The 19722-nt window shown below is 53.4% G+C and overlaps 1 protein-coding gene across 10 annotated transcripts; it reads left to right on the top strand.

Annotated features, from left to right (window-relative positions):
• The first annotated feature begins 1480 nt into the window (after window positions 1-1480).
• Window positions 1481-18980, top strand: LOC122378055. Of its 10 annotated transcripts, none has more exons than XM_043358763.1 (5): window positions 1481-2147; window positions 9992-10884; window positions 12017-12183; window positions 16850-16988; window positions 17367-18980. In XM_043358763.1, the coding sequence occupies exons 2-4, from the start codon at window positions 10129-10131 to the stop codon at window positions 16938-16940; spliced, it is 1014 nt and encodes a 337-aa protein (XP_043214698.1). In that variant the 5' UTR covers window positions 1481-2147; window positions 9992-10128; the 3' UTR covers window positions 16941-16988; window positions 17367-18980. The 10 variants fall into 10 exon arrangements, with proteins under 10 accessions (XP_043214698.1, XP_043214696.1, XP_043214697.1 ...); XM_043358761.1 differs by having other exon boundaries at window positions 1481-2231; XM_043358762.1 differs by having other exon boundaries at window positions 1482-2067.
• Window positions 18981-19722: the final 742 nt, after the last annotated feature.

The following is a 19722-nucleotide window of genomic DNA, read 5'->3' as shown; positions in this document are numbered from 1 at the left end:
GCAATTTGCAAAATGCCTGACCGGCTAGGCATTTTGCAAAATGCCTAGCCGGTCAGGCATTTTGCAAACTGCCTAGGCAGTTTACAAAATGCCTGGCGGGTCAGGCATTTTGCAAAATGCCTGAGTTGTGATTGATTAATTTTACCGTTTTTGTTTACCACAGGCGTTGATCATGTCGCTCCCATGTGCCTGAGCCCCAAACACAATCAATATTTACGAATATACCCACGCCTTGCGCCACTTCCGTCGAGATGGAACCACTACTGAATGGTGTAGATTGAGCCAACGTCTCCCTACTAGATGCCGGCAGCGCTCTTGCGTTGCCTTGGGCCAGAATTGGAGGAACGGTACTGAGGGCACACACCGGGCCAAACCACCGAAACCCAGACTGAGCTTGGACTGAACCTGAAACCAAACGAAACATCCCAAAAATGCTTCGAAGCACGTGAGATTGGTGCGGATATCTACCTACAGTATGGTATGAATTAACTGCACGTGCATAGTTCATGTCCCAGGCACCCCAGTGCAGTCATTTTCATAACATCCTGTAGCGTGTGTCTAGTTCTATCAGTGTACCGACCTTTGTGTCGCTAGATCGACGTTTCCCGGGATCAGAGGATCCCTAGTCAAAACCGTTATCCGCCCCCCGCACGCGCAGCTTGCACCCCTCGGATATTATCTCGCCGGAATGTTATGACTCAATGTATTCTTCTTATGACCTGCAAGTTTTGAACCAGTTAGAGCGGCCGTTTACCCTGCAGGCGTGGCAACGCACGAAGGGGTGCAATCGGCTTGCACGTACATAGCTCATGCACCACAGAGTTTAGCTCAACCAAATGTGCACTATTTTGGAGGCCTTGCCTGAGACTACCATTGAACCGATTTTGAGGTTGATAGCTCAAAATTTCTTTGAGCCAGAGGACCTCACGTCAAAACGGTTTTCCGCCCCCAGCACGTGCAGCCTGCACCCTTCGCAGACGGTGACCCCCCTGGAAACTGGTTCAAGGTGTTACCGATGTGTCCCGCCAGTGTGGCTTTGTCCGTGACCTCGGGTTGACCTGTAGCCTTGACAAAAAAAAAAAATCGTGTCACCGAAACTTTGAAGCGGAATAGCATGTGCCACGAAGCACTGAGCGAACCGAGGCCAGTACCAAAAGTTTACCTCGCCGGAGACGAGTCGAACGGTCCCACTTTCGTCCCGATCGGTCCACCCATTTTGACTCCAGGTCCAAAAAAGCTTGGACAAACTCACTCACATACTCACTCACATACTCACTCACATACTGACAAACAGGCTTGGCCGAACTTTTCTTCAGCGACCCACCAATGGGAATTTCCGGATGCAAAAGCATGCTATCGCATGCTTTTGATCCTCCAATTCTGGATAATTTTCGTATACGGAGTTGTGGCCGTTCGTGTGTAGGAATGCTGCGATGGGGATGTGCGTATATTTGGCGTCAAATTCGTATTCGCGTGGAAAAAAATGATAAAAACTATCAGCGGACCCCTAGGAATCTCTTGCAAATTGGTCCACTGATACAATAAAATCTTCTGATTACGATGTTGATTATAAATAAGCGCGGCACGACCTACGAACGGAGTCATAAGAGGTCAAAGGTCACGCACCGTTGCCCATTATCAAAAATACATTGTATGCGGACCCCTAGGAATTTTTTGAAACTCATTTCTACTATATATTTTCATCTTCTGATCACAATGGTGTTAATATCTAGGCGCGGCACGCCCTACGAGCTGAGATATGACATTACCAAATTATGCGTGGTTGCCTTTTACAAAATAAAATTTATGTGCGGACCCCTAGGAATCTATTGAAATTTATCCCAGCGATAGATTAAAATCTCCTGATCACGATGGTGATAAAATCTAAGCGCGGCAAGCCTAAAAAACTGAGAAATCAAAGATCAAAAATAAGAATCAAATGATTGGCTTTATGACGCATGGCAGACCAAATTGGCGCAAACAATATTTCTGTGTGAAAATCGTGGTGTGGTGATATTGTGCTGGTTTTAATCGAATAATCGAAGGTCTATTTGCTCAAATAATCTGGTAAGCACATGTCTGATGATGTGCTGATGCTCACCTGTTAGACTCTCCTGTTTCATATCCTCCTTCCATCAGATCGAGAAGTAAGGAAACGGTGAATGACAGAGAGTTGCGCCAAGTATTCCACAGCTAGATGCAAGTTGGATTCGCATGGCAGAGTTGCAATAGTGAGTCTGCTATAAGGTAGTCGGTAGAAATGGCAAGTATTTACTTGAGACACTGCTCATAGTCTGTCTCACCTTGTCAACTCACCTTGTCGGGTTCCATCCACTACAACAGTCAGTACAGAATTCAAATTGGCTCACAGGATGGTTGAGGATGGGAGGTACCCTGCATCACAAGGCGCGCCAGTTATGCATATGCTGTACAGTACACCATTGCAGTCTTGCCATACATTGAACTGGAATGTTGTGCCACCATTGAGGAGTAGGGGAGAGTGGGGCAAAGCGGCCACCCGGGGCAAAGCGGCCATCCATCGTTTTAGCCCTCCACAGCTGGCGTCAGTTTCAATTTATGATTTCCAATTATACTTCTCTTTGCGGTCGTTCGAATGAGCCAGACCGGGGTTTCAGGCCCATCGCCATTGTTCTGTGAAACACGGAAAAGCATTTCTTGCCAGGTTACCAATTATGTTTACAATTTTTAAATGTTATTTTATTCCATAACCGTTTGGAATTTTTATAAGCGTGTTTGTACATGCATTGCGTGGTTATCGTACATGCCTTCTACCAATTGTAATGCTTTTTACCCCACTAATAGCTGAGCTGGAATATTTTTGTCTCGGACGGTATGCGCGGGGCAAAGCGGCCGGGGCAAAGTGGCCAGCCCCCAATTGGCCATAAGTTGTTTCCATCTGGATAAAAACATTATTTATATTCAAATGTGTCGTCATGCATTCATCTTGGCCACTTTTCGGTTACATGAGTTACCAAATTATGCAATTAAATGTTTTTCCAAGAAAATTCTTTCTTTGTTTAGCAATAGGTGGGAAGATAACAAAGTAAACATCCATCTTCCCTTAAACCTTGTCACCATCAAATACCCTAGTCGTGCATGAGGCAACTATTCTGTTTCTCATATCGGGACTTGAGAAGTCGCCAGTGGCCGCTTTGCCTCAGGGATGGGGCAAAGTGGCCAATATGCTATAGGTTTAAAGTTTTGTCAATATCTCCCATATGTGAACGCCTTTGGAAATGAAACGCAGTTGGAATAAAAGACAATTTAATAGGGATCACATTGGTATAGAAAGAATCTTTCCAAGTTTAAAAATCAAGCGTCGGCATCGTTAGAAACGTTAGGGTGGCCGCTTTGCCCCACTCTCCCCTACATGGTTTGAAACATCATTTTTTCACAGGAGATTATCACAACAATATAACAATTTACTTAGGTACATCTAAACATATTCAACAAGTTTGTCCGGAATGGCATCTGTTAGGCCTCGTTTGAAAGACTGCAGATCTGGAGCAGTGACAACATCAGCAGGAAGACTTCCAGAGGTTAACAAGTCGGTAAATGTGGAGAATTAGTACGGTCTGCTGTTCGAAGATAAAATTTGCACTTCCTTACATTATTTGACATCCGGAATCCAAAAATGATACTCACATGTGGCGGAAATAACCTAAAAAACCTAACCTAACCCAACCAAATGTGAAGAGTAAGTGTTTTATGAGATGGCGTGACACTAATCAGATTGAATTAACTACCGTAAAACGGGGTGTTAAGGGACAGTTTCGAGGTGTTTTGTTATATAACTCAAGAAGGGTTGGAGATAGAAGCATCAAATTGTCAGCGTTTTATGTGGAATTTGGTGCTTTACATGCCTGCCACATTAAAGTTTTTAAGATTTATACCTGCATATTATTTTTTATTATTTTTCATCACTGTCCCTTAGCACCCCAATGTGGGGTGTTAAGGGACACCTATATTATTCCAAGAAATGGTCATCAAATGCCCACAATTGGGGTGTGGAAGGGCACACAATTTATTTATTGAAATGTTTTGCATATTCTGTCACAAAACAAGTCAGGTTCATTCACCACTAATGACCTTTTTAGCCAATTACGTGTAATGCAGTTTACGTTTGTGGAAAATGTGCTAAGTATACAGTAAACAGAACCAAAAAGTAATCTTCTGTCATCAATTAAAACCCATGTTGAAGCTAGTCACTTGTCATTATGTTGCCCTCTTTGTTTTAGCCTTTTTATGATGACATCACATTTACCTACATCAGTCTCCATTGACCCATCATTGTAAAAGAGAGTGTTGAGATGTTTTGTTACATAACTTAAGATGTGTTAGAGATAAAAGCATGAACTTGCCAGCATTTTATGTGGAATTTGGTGTTTTCCATGCCTACTGAAAGAAAACTTAATGAAATTATATTTAGATATTATTTTCTATTTTTTCTTCCCTGTCCCTTAGCACCCCACATCCACCTCAAAATATGCATGTATCCGGAAAAGAGGAAGAGCATGATGAATAAATGGGTGGATTTGCACAAGCTTTTCAGGAAACATGTGCAATACATGTGACAATACACCTATGCATTCATTTTCCCTGTACACCCACCAGTTTATGTGGTACACACAGAGTTTTGGAGATGTTTCAATTTTGTGAAAATGTAGCATGATTTTCAAATCCATTTTTGAACCAAATCACTTGCATGAAAAACCATACCATTTTGTCCTATGGTCAAGAGCAAAACAGTGTCAACTACCACACTGAAGTTTTTATTGAACCTTCTCAAATTAGGAAGTTAATATGACTCAAAGTTTTTCCCATGCAACTGTCCCTTAACACCCCACTGTCCCTTAACACCCCATTTTACGGTACAATGAAAACGTTAGGTGACGTTGGCCTCTCCGACAGATAATAGATTGTGGTTCAGAATGTTACGTTGACTCGTGACAACAGCAAGGACGATCTACACACTTTGCGGTGCCGTACAAATGACTTCTGTGCAAAGGGTATCACTGTATAACCTCTTATAACTTCTGGTATTTCTGATAGCATTGCCCTAGCTTGAGTATCTGTGTGTTTAAAATGTCATTATGTATTTTGAAGGAAGATAAATTATGTTCTAGGTACCTACCTCTCTTTTTATGACAAGGCTGAGGATGTGTTGAGAGCAGAAAACAACAATTGCCACTTGCCAATGCTAGTGTGGAGCACAGCCATGTGAGACACAGGACTTACAGGCACTACAAAGCTATGCACTGCACCCCAGACACTTCTATGTGAGCACCTATGACACACAGCACATACTGGACAGCTGGGTTCAAGGTTACCACATCAGCTTACAGCTGGCTAAGGAACAGACCACTAATGTCACTGACTTTTAATGGTCATGTCACCACAAGGATAATTAGTCTACATACAAAGCCTCTCCCAAGTCTGAAACAAAAGGTGCTGAGAGGCCCCACACCATCTCAGTGTGCATCCCACAACACCTCTGAAGTCTAGTGAGGCCACCTTACATCGGTGAGATTTCGTGACCTGTCAGCGTGCCTCTTCTCGAGATGGTGGAGGGTCTGGTGATTTCACCAGACAGGTGAACCATCATCTCCAGAGGGGACAGGTGATTGCTGAGAGGACAGCAGAGGTCAGACGTCCCCTCTCATGACGGTGGACTGTCTGGTGACCTGACCTGTGAGCCCTGCTGACACCTCAGTAGTCATACGTCCCCTCCGGTAACAGTGGTCTGTCTGGTGACCTGACCTGTGACCCCTGCTGACATTTCAGTAGTCACACGTCCCCTCCGGTGACAGTGGTCTGTCTGGTGACCTGACCTGTGACCCCTGATGACACCTCAGTAGTCATACGCCCCCTCCGGTGATGGTGGACGGTCTGGTGACATGACCTGTGACCCCTGCTGACACCTCAGTAGTCATACGTCCCCTCCGGTGACAGTGGTCTGTTTGGTGACCTGACCTGTGACCCCTCCTGACACCTCAGTAGTCATACGTCCCCTCCGGTGACAGTGGTCTGTCTGGTGACCTGACCTGTGACCCCTGCTGACACCTCAGTAGTCATACGTCCCCTCTGGTGACAGTGGTCTGTCTGGTGACCTGACCTGTGACCCTGCTGACACCTCAGTAGTCTCCGGTGACGGTGGACGGTATGGTAATCTGACCTGTGACCCATGATGACCTCGCAGTAGTCACACGTCCCCTCCGGTGACGGTGGTCTGTCTGGTGACCTGACCTGTGACCCCTGCTGACATCTCAGTAGTCACATGTCCCCTCCGGTGACAGTGGTCTGTCTGGTGACCTGACCTGTGACCCCTGATGACATCTCAGTGGTCATACGTCCCCTCCGGTGACGGTTGACGGTCTGGTGACCTGACCTGTGACCCCTGCTGACACCTCAGTAGTCATACGTCCCCTCCGGTAACAGTGGTCTGTCTGGTGACCTGACCTGTGACCCTGCTGACACCTCAGTAGTCATACGTCCCCTCCGGTGACAGTGGTCTGTCTGGTGACCTGACCTGTGACCCTGCTGACACCTCAGTAGTCATACGTCCCCTCCGGTGACAGTGGACTGTCTGGTGACCTGACCTGTGACCCTGCTGACACCTCAGTAGTCATACGTCCCCTCCGGTGACAGTGGTCTGTTTGGTGACCTGACCTGTGACCCCTCCTGACACCTCAGTAGTCATACGTCCCCTCCGGTGACAGTGGTCTGTCTGGTGACCTGACCTGTGACCCCTGCTGACACCTCAGTAGTCATACGTCCCCTCTGGTGACAGTGGTCTGTCTGGTGACCTGACCTGTGACCCTGCTGACACCTCAGTAGTCTCCGGTGACGGTGGACGGTATGGTAATCTGACCTGTGACCCATGATGACCTCGCAGTAGTCACACGTCCCCTCCGGTGACGGTGGTCTGTCTGGTGACCTGACCTGTGACCCCTGCTGACATCTCAGTAGTCACATGTCCCCTCCGGTGACAGTGGTCTGTCTGGTGACCTGACCTGTGACCCCTGATGACATCTCAGTGGTCATACGTCCCCTCCGGTGACGGTTGACGGTCTGGTGACCTGACCTGTGACCCCTGCTGACACCTCAGTAGTCATACGTCCCCTCCGGTAACAGTGGTCTGTCTGGTGACCTGACCTGTGACCCTGCTGACACCTCAGTAGTCATACGTCCCCTCCGGTGACAGTGGTCTGTCTGGTGACCTGACCTGTGACCCTGCTGACACCTCAGTAGTCATACGTCCCCTCCGGTGACAGTGGACTGTCTGGTGACCTGACCTGTGACCCTGCTGACACCTCAGTAGTCATACGTCCCCTCCGGTGACAGTGGTCTGTCTGGTGACCTGACCTGTGACCCCTGCTGACACCTCAGTAGTCTCCGGTGACGGTGAACGGTCTGGTGACCTGACCTGTGACCCCTGCTGACACCTCAGTAGTCTCCGGTGACGGTGGACGGTCTGGTGACCTGACCTGTGACCCCTGCTGACACCTCAGTAGTCTCCGGTGACGGTGAACGGTCTGGTGACCTGACCTGTGACCCCTGCTGACACCTCAGTAGTCTCCGGTGACGGTGGACGGTCTGGTGACCTGACCTGTGACCCCTGCTGACACCTCAGTAGTCATACGTCCCCTCCGGTGACAGTGGTCTGTCTGGTGACCTGACCTGTGACCCCTGCTGACACCTCAGTAGTCATACGTCCCCTCCGGTGACAGTGGACTGTCTGGTGACCTGACCTGTGACCCTGCTGACACCTCAGTAGTCTCCGGTGACGGTGAACGGTCTGGTGACCTGACCTGTGACCCCTGCTGACACCTCAGTAGTCTCCGGTGACGGTGGACGGTCTGGTGACCTGACCTGTGACCCCTGCTGACACCTCAGTAGTCATACGTCCCCTCCGGTGACAGTGGTCTGTCTGGTGACCTGACCTGTGACCCTGCTGACACCTCAGTAGTCATACGTCCCCTCCGGTGACAGTGGACTGTCTGGTGACCTGACCTGTGACCCTGCTGACACCTCAGTAGTCATACGTCCCCTCCGGTGACAGTGGTCTGTTTGGTGACCTGACCTGTGACCCCTCCTGACACCTCAGTAGTCATACGTCCCCTCCGGTGACAGTGGTCTGTCTGGTGACCTGACCTGTGACCCCTGCTGACACCTCAGTAGTCATACGTCCCCTCTGGTGACAGTGGTCTGTCTGGTGACCTGACCTGTGACCCTGCTGACACCTCAGTAGTCTCCGGTGACGGTGGACGGTATGGTAATCTGACCTGTGACCCATGATGACCTCGCAGTAGTCACACGTCCCCTCCGGTGACGGTGGTCTGTCTGGTGACCTGACCTGTGACCCCTGCTGACATCTCAGTAGTCACATGTCCCCTCCAGTGACAGTGGTCTGTCTGGTGACCTGACCTGTGACCCCTGATGACATCTCAGTGGTCATACGTCCCCTCCGGTGGCGGTTGACGGTCTGGTGACCTGACCTGTGACCCCTGCTGACACCTCAGTAGTCATACGTCCCCTCCGGTAACAGTGGTCTGTCTGGTGACCTGACCTGTGACCCTGCTGACACCTCAGTAGTCATACGTCCCCTCCGGTGACAGTGGTCTGTCTGGTGACCTGACCTGTGACCCTGCTGACACCTCAGTAGTCATACGTCCCCTCCGGTGACAGTGGACTGTCTGGTGACCTGACCTGTGACCCTGCTGACACCTCAGTAGTCATACGTCCCCTCCGGTGACAGTGGTCTGTCTGGTGACCTGACCTGTGACCCCTGCTGACACCTCAGTAGTCTCCGGTGACGGTGAACGGTCTGGTGACCTGACCTGTGACCCCTGCTGACACCTCAGTAGTCTCCGGTGACGGTGGACGGTCTGGTGACCTGACCTGTGACCCCTGCTGACACCTCAGTAGTCTCCGGTGACGGTGAACGGTCTGGTGACCTGACCTGTGACCCCTGCTGACACCTCAGTAGTCTCCGGTGACGGTGGACGGTCTGGTGACCTGACCTGTGACCCCTGCTGACACCTCAGTAGTCATACGTCCCCTCCGGTGACAGTGGTCTGTCTGGTGACCTGACCTGTGACCCCTGCTGACACCTCAGTAGTCATACGTCCCCTCCGGTGACAGTGGACTGTCTGGTGACCTGACCTGTGACCCTGCTGACACCTCAGTAGTCTCCGGTGACGGTGAACGGTCTGGTGACCTGACCTGTGACCCCTGCTGACACCTCAGTAGTCTCCGGTGACGGTGGACGGTCTGGTGACCTGACCTGTGACCCCTGCTGACACCTCAGTAGTCATACGTCCCCTCCGGTGACAGTGGTCTGTCTGGTGACCTGACCTGTGACCCCTGCTGACACCTCAGTAGTCATACGTCCCCTCCGGTGACAGTGGACTGTCTGGTGACCTGACCTGTGACCCTGCTGACACCTCAGTAGTCTCCGGTGACGGTGAACGGTCTGGTGATCTGACCTGTGACCCCTGCTGACACCTCAGTAGTCATACGTCCCCTCCGGTGACAGTGGTCTGTCTGGTGACCTGACCTGTGACCCCTGCTGACATCTCAGTAGTCATACGTCCCCTCCGGTGACAGTGGTCTTTCTGGTGACCTGACCTGTGACCCTGCTGACACCTCAGTAGTCTCCGGTGACGGTGGACGGTCTGGTGATCTGGCCTGTGACCCCTGCTGACATCTCAGTAGTCACACGTCCCCTCCGGTGACAGTGGTCTGTCTGGTGACCTGACCTGTGACCCCTGATGACACCTCAGTAGTCATACGTCCCCTCCGGTGATGGTGGACGGTCTGGTGACATGACCTGTGATGTGACCCCTGCTGACACCTCAGTAGTCATACGTCCCCTCCGGTGACAGTGGACTGTCTGGTGACATATACGAGTAGCTTGGAGTATCCCGATATGTGTAGCTCTGAAAACTGACGGCTTTCTCTTTCTCAGGTGCGGCTGATAGACGGCATGCTGCTTCCCGGGTGATCGGGCGCCTCTCCGGAGTCCGGCTGCGTGGTCGTACTTAGTCGACCTACCTCGTTGGCCACCGATGCACCTCCTGTCGGGAATTACACATTGTCGGGGCGATGTCGTGGTCTGCCGGTGAAGAGGCGCCGCCGCCGCCGCCGCCGCCGCTGGCCGTGGCGTCCTCGTCCTCAAACGGCGGCACCGCCGTACCGGCGGACATCCCCGACTGCGTGCTGTCTGAGCTGTGGGCGGCACACTCGGACGGCGTCGGCTCGCCGCTGATCGACATCTACACGGAGACGGACTGCTCGTCCCAGGTGTCTGATGAGGAGGCGTCTGCAGGCGGCGGCGTCGCCTTCACGGAGCTAATCGAGGTGATTGAGGATGGTGACTGCGGCGCCGTCTCCGGGACCGGCAGACTCATCTGGGTTGTGGAGAATGACGTGACGAAGGCTGGTGAGTTGAAGACGAGCCGCTCATCACCGCCACAACGGGCTGCGGAAGTGAATTGCACCCGGTCTGCCGCAGCGCCGAGCAATCTCGTCAGCCAGCGAGGCCGCGCGAAGGAGATATCTGGCCCTCCGAGATCGCCGGTGACGCCGAAGAGACGCACCCCGGACGTCGAATCAGCCTGTGACCGCAAGTCTGTGCCGCGATCAGTGAACGCTGACGTGGTAGCTCCGGTGCAGGCCTGCGCCGGAGCTACCGCGACTGTCGAGCCGCCGCCTTGCGCTGACGGCACTGGCACGGTGTCGGGACGGGTGTGCGGTGTGTCAGCCGGCGGGGACGGTTCGGAGACCGAGCTGCGTGTGCCGACTGACCGGACGGGCCTTCCAGCGCTGACGCCGGAACAGCGGCGCCGCATAAGCTACCAGGTATGTACCGACTGTCTTACGTTGTTATGGTGTCTTCTGTATTTATTTATATTGGTGAATTTGCATTACTGCTTCGTAAACGGACCTGTAAACCCTGCAGCCTATCGTAAAACAATGTTTGCAAGGAACAGCTAATTGTGTTAAACATGATGTTTTTACACAAAGCTCTCGGGCCTAAAGGAATGAATAAACTGTTTTCCGGCCGTTGCCGCCGCCCTCATTATAACCTCACCTTACAATGCTGTATGTCGTCATAACATGGTCATAAGTGCCAAACAAACAGAAACACAAAAGTGCTCAAGCTGTCAAAGTTAAGCCACCCATTTTGCATATACTTGTGTGATTGATAAAGCAACAGATCATGTCCGTCTGTCCTTCATTTCTTCTCCCTGTCTCTTCTCCCTGTCCACTGCCTCTCTCTCTCTCTCTCTCTCTCTCTCTCTCTCTCTCTCTCTCTCTCTCTCTCTCTCTCTCTCTCTCTCTCTCTCTCTCTCTCTCTCTCTCTCTCTCTCTCTCTCTCTCTCTCTCTCTCTCTCTCTCTCTCTCTCTCTCTCTCTCTCTCTCTCTCTCTCTCTCTCTCTCTCTCTCTCTCTCTCTCTCTCTCTCTCTCTCTCTCTCTCTCTCTCTCCTCTCTCTCTCTCTCTCTCTCTCTCTCTCTCTCTCTCTCTCTCTCTCTCTCTCTCTCTCTCTCTCTCTCTCTCTCTCTCTCTCTCTCTCTCTCTCTCTCTCTCTCTCTCTCTCTCTCTCTCTCTCTCTCTCTCTCTCTCTCTCTCTCTCTCTCTCTCTCTCTCTCTCTCTCTCTCTCTCTCTCTCTCTCTCTCTCTCTCTCTCTCTCTCTCTCTCTCTCTCTCTCTCTCTCTCTCTCTCTCTCTCTCTCTCTCTCTCTCTCTCTCTCTCTCTCTCTCTCTCTCTCTCTCTCTCTCTCTCTCTCTCTCTCTCTCTCTCTCTCTCTCTCTCTCTCTCTCTCTCTCTCTCTCTCTCTCTCTCTCTCTCTCTCTCTCTCTCTCTCTCTCTCTCTCTCTCTCTCTCTCTCTCTCTCTCTCTCTCTCTCTCTCTCTCTCTCTCTCTCTCTCGATCCCTGTGTAATTATATAATTCACTTTGTAAATGAATGAAACACAATCTTTTCCCAGGGCATTTGGGAGGCAACAAGACAAGGACTGTCACCAAGGCTGAAGTCGTTCTGGGTGCGTGTCCTGGAGAGACGCGATGGGAAGCCGAAGAACGCCAAACAGCGAGCGGCTTTGTCCCGGAAAGCCGACGCACTGCGCCGAGATTTTGCCAGAGGACATTTAGGAAGGTGTGTATTCTGACTCGATTGCACATACCGTGGGTAAAGCACCGATAATATGCAATGTATAAACCCAGGTCATGACGTTTATTTAAAAACACGTGCAAGTAAAAGGGAGAAGAAGAAAAACATCAGAATGACAACACGGATTATGACTGTCGGGGGACACACTGAGGGCAGATGACGCTGCCTTGTAGGCTAGCGCAAGGAAAAGAGTAAGAGGTGTTAATGTTGTTAGAGGAGAGAATGCTAGTGTTTCAGTATTAGGCTAGCGACCTGAACAGCGCTACCAGACCAGGGGTGCTCCAAAAGCAGACCGGCTCCCGAGCCGCAGGTACGCGTACAGGGGAACGCCTCCACAAGGGCGGGAAATGCCTACTCTTGGCCATCCGCAGGCCCAAGCAGCAGCGACAGTGCGTCTCCCGCCGCCATTAATCAGCTGCAGTACCGACCAGGTCCGCGCATGTACTTGGCGAATATTAGTATTGGATTTTTTGCGCTTTCGTTCCCCACAACTGACTGGCACAAATAAGAAATGGCACATGTTACCAAGTGGCCATGTACCCTATGCCATCATGCAAAGCTTTAAATATGTCCTTGGCTCCTTGTGCTAATTTTGTTGCAACATTGTTCTATATTGTATGGTTTCTCCATCTTCATTCTGATTATATGGCTTGTTGTTCTCGATTATAATGCGATATGTTTAACTTCTAATGAATTAAGATATGATAAACACTGGCAAAGGTCAGAACAAGCTTTGATGATGTTGACACAAGAGCATAAAACACACACGAAGTCCACAACCATCAGTAATGCGAAAGTAATCAGTGTCCTAACTCCTGGTGCTCACCTATTGCAAAAAATAAGAATACAATTATGAAGATATCGACGCATTTTAACCCCATCCCGGTTCTATAAACCGGACAAGTTGGAAGCGAGGCTGGCGAGCCACGCCGAGCCTCGCGGGCCGCCGACCATGAACTGTTTTTGTTTGTTTTTTTTTTTTGCTTTTTATCGGAAAAAATGCGGTAGAGATAGAATACCCACAGTTTTGCATAGTAAACAGTCGGTGGGACATTATAGGCTGGCGCGCCACAAACCACTTCTAGAGCCAGAACCCCCATATATGTCCGCCGTTTAATCGTCAGAAAACGTGACGTGGTTTGAAAGGGTGGAGATGTTGTCCGACCTCTGTTGCTCTCCTTTGACCATGGCCTAAAACCGAATCATTTTCCTTCTCCTAGGCATGTGCTGGAGCTCATCAGTGCACTTCCGCATCCTGTTCCTACCGGACCTCGGCCCCATACCGATACGACATGTCACCATCAGGCGACGACAGAGGCGGACCCCGGGTGTCCCGCGACGCCAGTGCCGGACCAGCGAGAGGCGGACCCCGGGTGTCCTGCGACGCCAGTGCCGAACCAGCGAGAGGCGGACCCCGGGTGTCCTGCGACGGCAGTGCCAGACCAGCGAGAGGCGGACCCCGGGTGTCCTGCGACGGCAGTGCCAGACCAGCGAGAGGCGGACCCCGGGTGTCCTGCGACGCCAGTGCCGGACCAGCGAGAGGCGGACCCCGGGTGTCCTGCGACGGCAGTGCCGGACCAGCGAGAGGCGGACCCCGGGTGTCCTGCGACGGCAGTGCCGGACCAGCGAGAGGCGGGGCCGTCGACTTTCACGTTTCAGCTCGATGAAAAGGAGGTCAAACAGGTATTTGTCGGACGTAATCTGAAGAAAGATTGGCCCTCAACGCTGGCGACGGCGTTCTGCCGAAGCACTCCCGGGCCGAAATGCGTACTGGCCGTCCGTCGACGGCGAATCAAGAAGCTGTGGTCGCGTAAGAGGGGTGCTGCGTTTTTCACCTGCTTCGCCACATGTCGCTTCCCCTCGTGCAGGTCGTACTCTTTCTCAATTCAACATACGCCGTCGGTAGGGGAACCGCTGACTGTGCGCTGCACGACGTACGGCACGCCGAGCACGGCGCATCAGCTGCAGCACGCCCACCGGTACCTCAGCGGAGAGCGGCGACGGGAGACTGCTGAGCGCGTGGAAGATCGCGGAGCGTACCGTGTGTCGCAAGATATGCTGATGCAGGCACCGGACTGCGAGCTCGCGGACGGAAATATCACCGAGGCGCCACCTCGCCACATCCTGCGCCAAGCGGCACACGAGCGTCGGGTGGCCGAGCGCCACTCGACGAACTGGACTGAAGACCTGGCGGCGACGATGGCTATATCACGAGCCGAGGATCTGACTAGTAAAGTCGTGAAGGGTGGCATCCATCTCATCGGGAGGGCACCGGTCGTGGTACACCTCTACAGGGAGCACTTCTTCCGGCGATACCATCTGGCTCCGAGGACGCTCCACCTCGATGCCACGGGCTCTGTCACCCGCCAAGTCGGCGAGAAACGGCCATATTTGTACGCGCTCATCGCCGAGAGCCCTGACACCGACAGGAGTTTTCCGCTAGCCCACCTGCTGGCGGAAAGCCACAATGTGCCCACTATCGCGCATTTCCTGGCACAGGTGGCCCATGGATACAAACTCGTGACCAGGGTCCCTCTCACGCCTCCAAGGGTGGTCACGGACTTCAGTTGGGCGCTTATACACGCTGTGTCGGAGGCGATCGTCAAGACCACAACCGAAGCGTACCTCGAGGCCTGCTGGCAAAGCCTCACAGACCCTACGAAGCAGCCCAAGACTCTCGTAAGTCTCTGCGGTGCCCACCTGTTGCACAGTTTCGCGCACACCCTGAAGAGCAAAGGAGTGGCTGCAGAGGCAAGACCTGGCTTCATGTGGCTCTTCGCCAGCATGCAGCAGGCCACCTCGCTGCAAACTCTAGACACAACGTACAAGCGACTCTGTGTCCTGGCCCTGTCGAGGAGCAAGTGCGCCGTGGAGCTGCCGGAAGTCACGCGCGTAGACTATGGAACAGACGACCGCCAAGAAACCGAGGCGCCGCTGGAGGCAGCCGAAGACGCGCCAGCCCGGAGGACCTACCGCGCGCGGACCGCGTTCGGGCGTCACTTCGAGGACATCACTAACGGAGTCAAGTGCAGCCTGCAGACGGACGGGGAAGCCAGCGATGTCCCCAACAAGTACTTCTGCCCTGGCCTGGTAGAGTACTTGCTGGGGGCTGTCATGCCGCTCACTCCACTTTGGAGTCAAGTGATCTCGGCTGCCGTGGTGACCAACGCGGCAGTCGAGTCACACTTCAAGGTCGTCAAAAAACAGATGCTGCAGGGACGCACTCGACTGCAGCCAGGCGACTTTGTGCGAGTCCTGCTGAAGGACACGGCTGCCCGCATGAAGGCGGCTTTGATCCCGAGCCGGCCTGTCCTCAGGGGCCGGAAAAGGAAGGCAGCAGAAGGGCTGTTTCATCCTGAAACCCAGGAGGAATGCTGGGCCAAGCGCCGCACGAGTGACAAGCCCACGTGGTATGCTCGTACTAAGCCACCGCTGGACTTGGCCCCCGAGACGGCCCCTGCCCAAGCGACGAAACCGGCCCCCAAGACGGCCCCAGCCCCGGCGACCAAATCGGTCCCTGAGCGAGCACCGTCAGCCGCCACCGCAGCAGAGCGTGGACCGTCAGTCACGGTCCCTGAGCGAGCACCGTCAGCCGCCACCGCAGCAGAGCGTGGACCGTCAGCCACGGTCCCTGAGCGAGCACCGTCAGCCGCCACCGCAGCAGAGCGTGGACCGTCAGTCACGGTCCCTGAGCGAGCACCGTCAGCCGCCACCGCAGCAGAGCGTGGACCGTCAGCCACGGTCCCTGAGCGAGCCAGCGGACGAGCGCCGTCAGCCGCCACCGCAGGGCGTCCCAAAGGACGGGCGCCGTCAGCCGCCACCTCAGGGCGTCCCAAAGGACGGCCGCTGCGAACAGGACAACCACCGAAGCGCAGACCCTGGCTGACCGCGGAGGACATCGATCTGTTCTGCGAGTCCATATCATCTCCGCAGGTGCTGGCACTGTCGGTGTACTGGTATGGTGCTCTCAGGACACCCTGTCGACGCTGCACCACAGAATCGATGAGGCAGTTCGCCACAGCGAACACGTGGTTGTTGCCACTGAATATTGGCAATCACTGGGTCCTCTTCGTAGTGGATTGGCGCCGTCAAGTGGTGCTGTTCTTCGACTCCATGGGCTGTTGGCCATCCGGAGCCTACACAGAGGCAGTGCAGCTCCTCATGGAGCCGACGCAGCCCCATCTCAAGTGGACCAGCTGGCGCCTGGTGGTGCCCGAGACTCCGCAGCAGACGGACACGTGGAGCTGCGGCTACAGAGTTTGCTGGCTGGCACTCGCGGCGGCCACTGGCAGCACTACGCCGTACTCTTCTGATGCTGAAGAAAACGTGCTCGCTCGGATACAGGTGCAAATTCAAATTGACCGTCCCATTTCAGACGCGAGTGTACTAATCGCAAACTTTCAAAGCGTATGTCCTTTATGAGACCTTTTAGAGTGTCGTTTATATATAAACTGCATAAACTTCCTTTAATAGTTTTCGTCATTTCACCTAGTATCATTTGTGTCATTGTACAGCTGTCATCTATTCTGTTCTCAGTAGCCAGGGGATAACCAGGTTGGCTGGTGCCAAAAGACAGATTTCGAGGGCTCCCGACTCAATTTAGTTATCTTAAGTGTTTCCCTATGTTGAGCTGAGTTTTTCTTTGTTACAGAAGGCGACAAAGCTTGCCAACGCGCCATCAGCCTGTCGGTGTGCGGAAGCGCAGGTTGTCGGTGTGCGGCCGCAGTCACTCAGACGACTGAGAGTGGCAACACCGGCCAACCTCTACCTGGCTGCTCTCCGCTGATACGGTACGTTTTCATTGGTTGTAATACAATTATACCAACACTTGGAGAACATTTAAAACGGTACCGACAACGAAGTTTTACATACACTGATGCTGATATTCTGCCCCCTGTCCGTCGACTCGGTACCCGGAGCTGTTTTCCTTCAGTCCGATATAGACACCTGGTGTCAGCTGTTGCTTTCGACGTGATCCGTTTCAAGATTGTCTTTGACTTATAGACAGAGCTTCCTTGTCATGGAAAAGTAATAAGTTAATTTCCATTTTGTCGCCTGCTTTCCGTACTACCTGCTTCCATCTACTACTACCTTGTATGATCTTAGCGGAATGCCGACCCACTGCTATCTCTCTGTATGTTCGTGACGCCGCTTCCGTGTTCCGGCAGCTGGATCGGAGCGTCGCCGCCGCCGTCCGACTGGTGGCATCGCGCCAGAGCTGCACCGACGCAGTGCTGGCCCTGCTGCTCGACACGGCCGCGCTGCTGCGAAGTCGACTCATTGGCCGGATCCACTGTGTGCCTGCTGATGCTCACCCGCCGGCAGCCGGCGGTCACGGCCTGGTGGCGGCACGGCGGCGCCGACCTGACTCAGTGTCACCAGGGCAGATAGTGTTTTGGACCACCTGATCAATGACGAGTGTGGGCGGACATATCGCTTGTGCCGCGGTATTGAGCGCCTAGAGTTGGTGCGAGAAGAGCTGGTCAGTATGTGTATGTGCTGATATCAAGTGCCGGTGGTGGCTGTTATTGGAGAACCAGCTGGCCAGCTGCAGTGTCTCTGAACGCGCCGCTGAATGCCGCCGAGTCGGCTGCATAGCTTATATCTATCAGCTGCATACGGTGGACTGCTGACTGTTGTCCACAAGGTACCGCCGTCTTTCGGTTGGCTGTTCGTCACAAACGCGGTAATTTTCGTGACGAATGCCGACGCGGCGCGTGTTTCTCATATCGAGTAACTTCTCACAGTGTGAAGTGAATATCGTCGGCTTATTGTAGACTGCTCATGTACGAGTTTGATCTGTGGTGGGGATGACGGACTGTTGGCTCTTATAATCACCGAGAGCGTTCCGCCGGCTTGCGCGCGTGGATCTCACCGCGCCTGGAGACGCTGCGGCCGATGCTGATGCGCGGCTGTCTGGTGATAACCAAGCGCGGCTAGATGATCTGCGAACTGCTTTCTACGCACGAGACGGTGCTACTCGAGCTGGACGCCAGCGCCGGCGCCGGCACTCATCTGCTAGAGCGTATAAACTTAACAGCGTGTCCGTGGGCAAGTTGTTCGAGCGCTCGGTGACCTGAATTTGGAGGAGCGGGAGTCTACCCTGGCGCTCCCGAACTACCGGCTCACCAAGAAGCCGCACCTGGCCGTGGTGGCGCACATTTTCGCAACGTTCGGCTACTCGTCTCAGCTGAGCTGGACCGGCGCAGGCTCTCCGATGTGGCACTGATGTCGCACTGTGAGCTGAGCTTGGGTGCCTGGAGTCGTTCGGTGGAGCACGACCCGGGCCTGCGTGCTGTACTGCTAGAGAGGCCGCGGGTCGCTGGACTCTATGTGATGAATGTGTGTGAGCGCGTTCCGCGGCTGCCTTCGGCAGCGATGCGCTGACTCGCTGCCGTCACTGACTCGCTCAGCACCCAGCTGAGCTCGCTGATACTCATGCTCTCAGGACTGTTCGCCTCTAAGACGTTGCGCGTGCAATCACCATGCAGCGATGGTAGCTGATGTGTCCGCTTGAGTAGGACAAAGTGATGCACTTGAACATACTCGTTCTGTTCTCTGCTATGTTCTGTTCACGTTCTGTTGGTGCGCGGTACCGGCCGTGCCGACTGCACCGCGTGCCAAGACGGCGTGTCGCGTCGCGGACGTGGCGTTTCTACTGCGGCTTGCAGTCTTGCGGATTGAGGTGGACAAGTCTGACGTTAAAGCTGATCTCGGGCGCTGGAGGTCGTGAGCATTAATGGCATGCCCTGCAAATGATAAATAAATATTGTTTTCCTTTCGCTTGCGTTTGGCTCTTATCAGCCCATATTCTCGCTGGAGACTGTGTCCAGTCCGGCGACCTCAAATGACTGATGACTTACAGGCCAGGTCGCGTGAGGTCATAAGACGCGTGAGGTCATCAGGGGTCACGGGTCATGTCACCAGACCGTCAACCGTCACCGGAGGGGACGTATGACTACTGAGATGTCAGCAGGGGTCACAGGTCATGTTACCAGGCAGACCACTGTCACCGGAGGGGACGTATGACTACTGAGATGTCAGCAGGGGTCACAGGTCAGGTCACCAGACAGACCACTGTCACCGGAGGGGACGTGTGACTACTGATGTGTCATCAGGGGTCACAGGTCAGGTCACCAGACAGACCACTGTCACCGGAGGGGACGTGTGACTACTGAGATGTCAGCAGGAGTCAGGCCAGATCACCAGACCGTTCACCGTCACCGGAGACTACTGAGGTGTCAGCAGGGGTCACAGGTCAGGTCACCAGACCGTCCACCATCACCGGAGGGGACGTATGACTACTGAGGTGTCATCAGGGGTCACAGGTCAGGTCACCAGACAGACCACTGTCACCGGAGGGGACGTGTGACTACTGAGGTGTCAGCAGGGGTCACAGGTCAGGTCACCAGACCGACCACTGTCACCGGAGGGGACGTATGACTACTGAGGTGTCAGCAGGGTCACAGGTCAGGTCACCAGACAGACCACTGTTACCGGAGGGGACGTGTGACTACTGCGAGG

Source organism: Amphibalanus amphitrite, unplaced genomic scaffold (assembly GCF_019059575.1).
Source record: "Amphibalanus amphitrite isolate SeventyFive unplaced genomic scaffold, NRLGWU_Aamphi_draft 000054F_arrow, whole genome shotgun sequence".
NCBI classification, from domain to species: Eukaryota; Metazoa; Arthropoda; class Thecostraca; order Balanomorpha; family Balanidae; genus Amphibalanus; species Amphibalanus amphitrite.
Note: the sequence above shows the minus strand (reverse complement) of the source record. Positions and strands in the feature narration are given on the sequence as shown.

Bases quoted from the DNA above. Each gene is read 5' to 3' on its own strand.
- LOC122378055 (XM_043358760.1), top strand. From the start codon at position 14,254: ATGCTGATGCAGGCACCGGACTGCGAGCTCGCGGACGGAAATATCACC. The intron at 16,543-16,849 runs GTGCAAATTCAA...TCTTTGTTACAG, and splicing joins ACGTGCTCGCTCGGATACAG to AAGGCGACAAAGCTTGCCAA.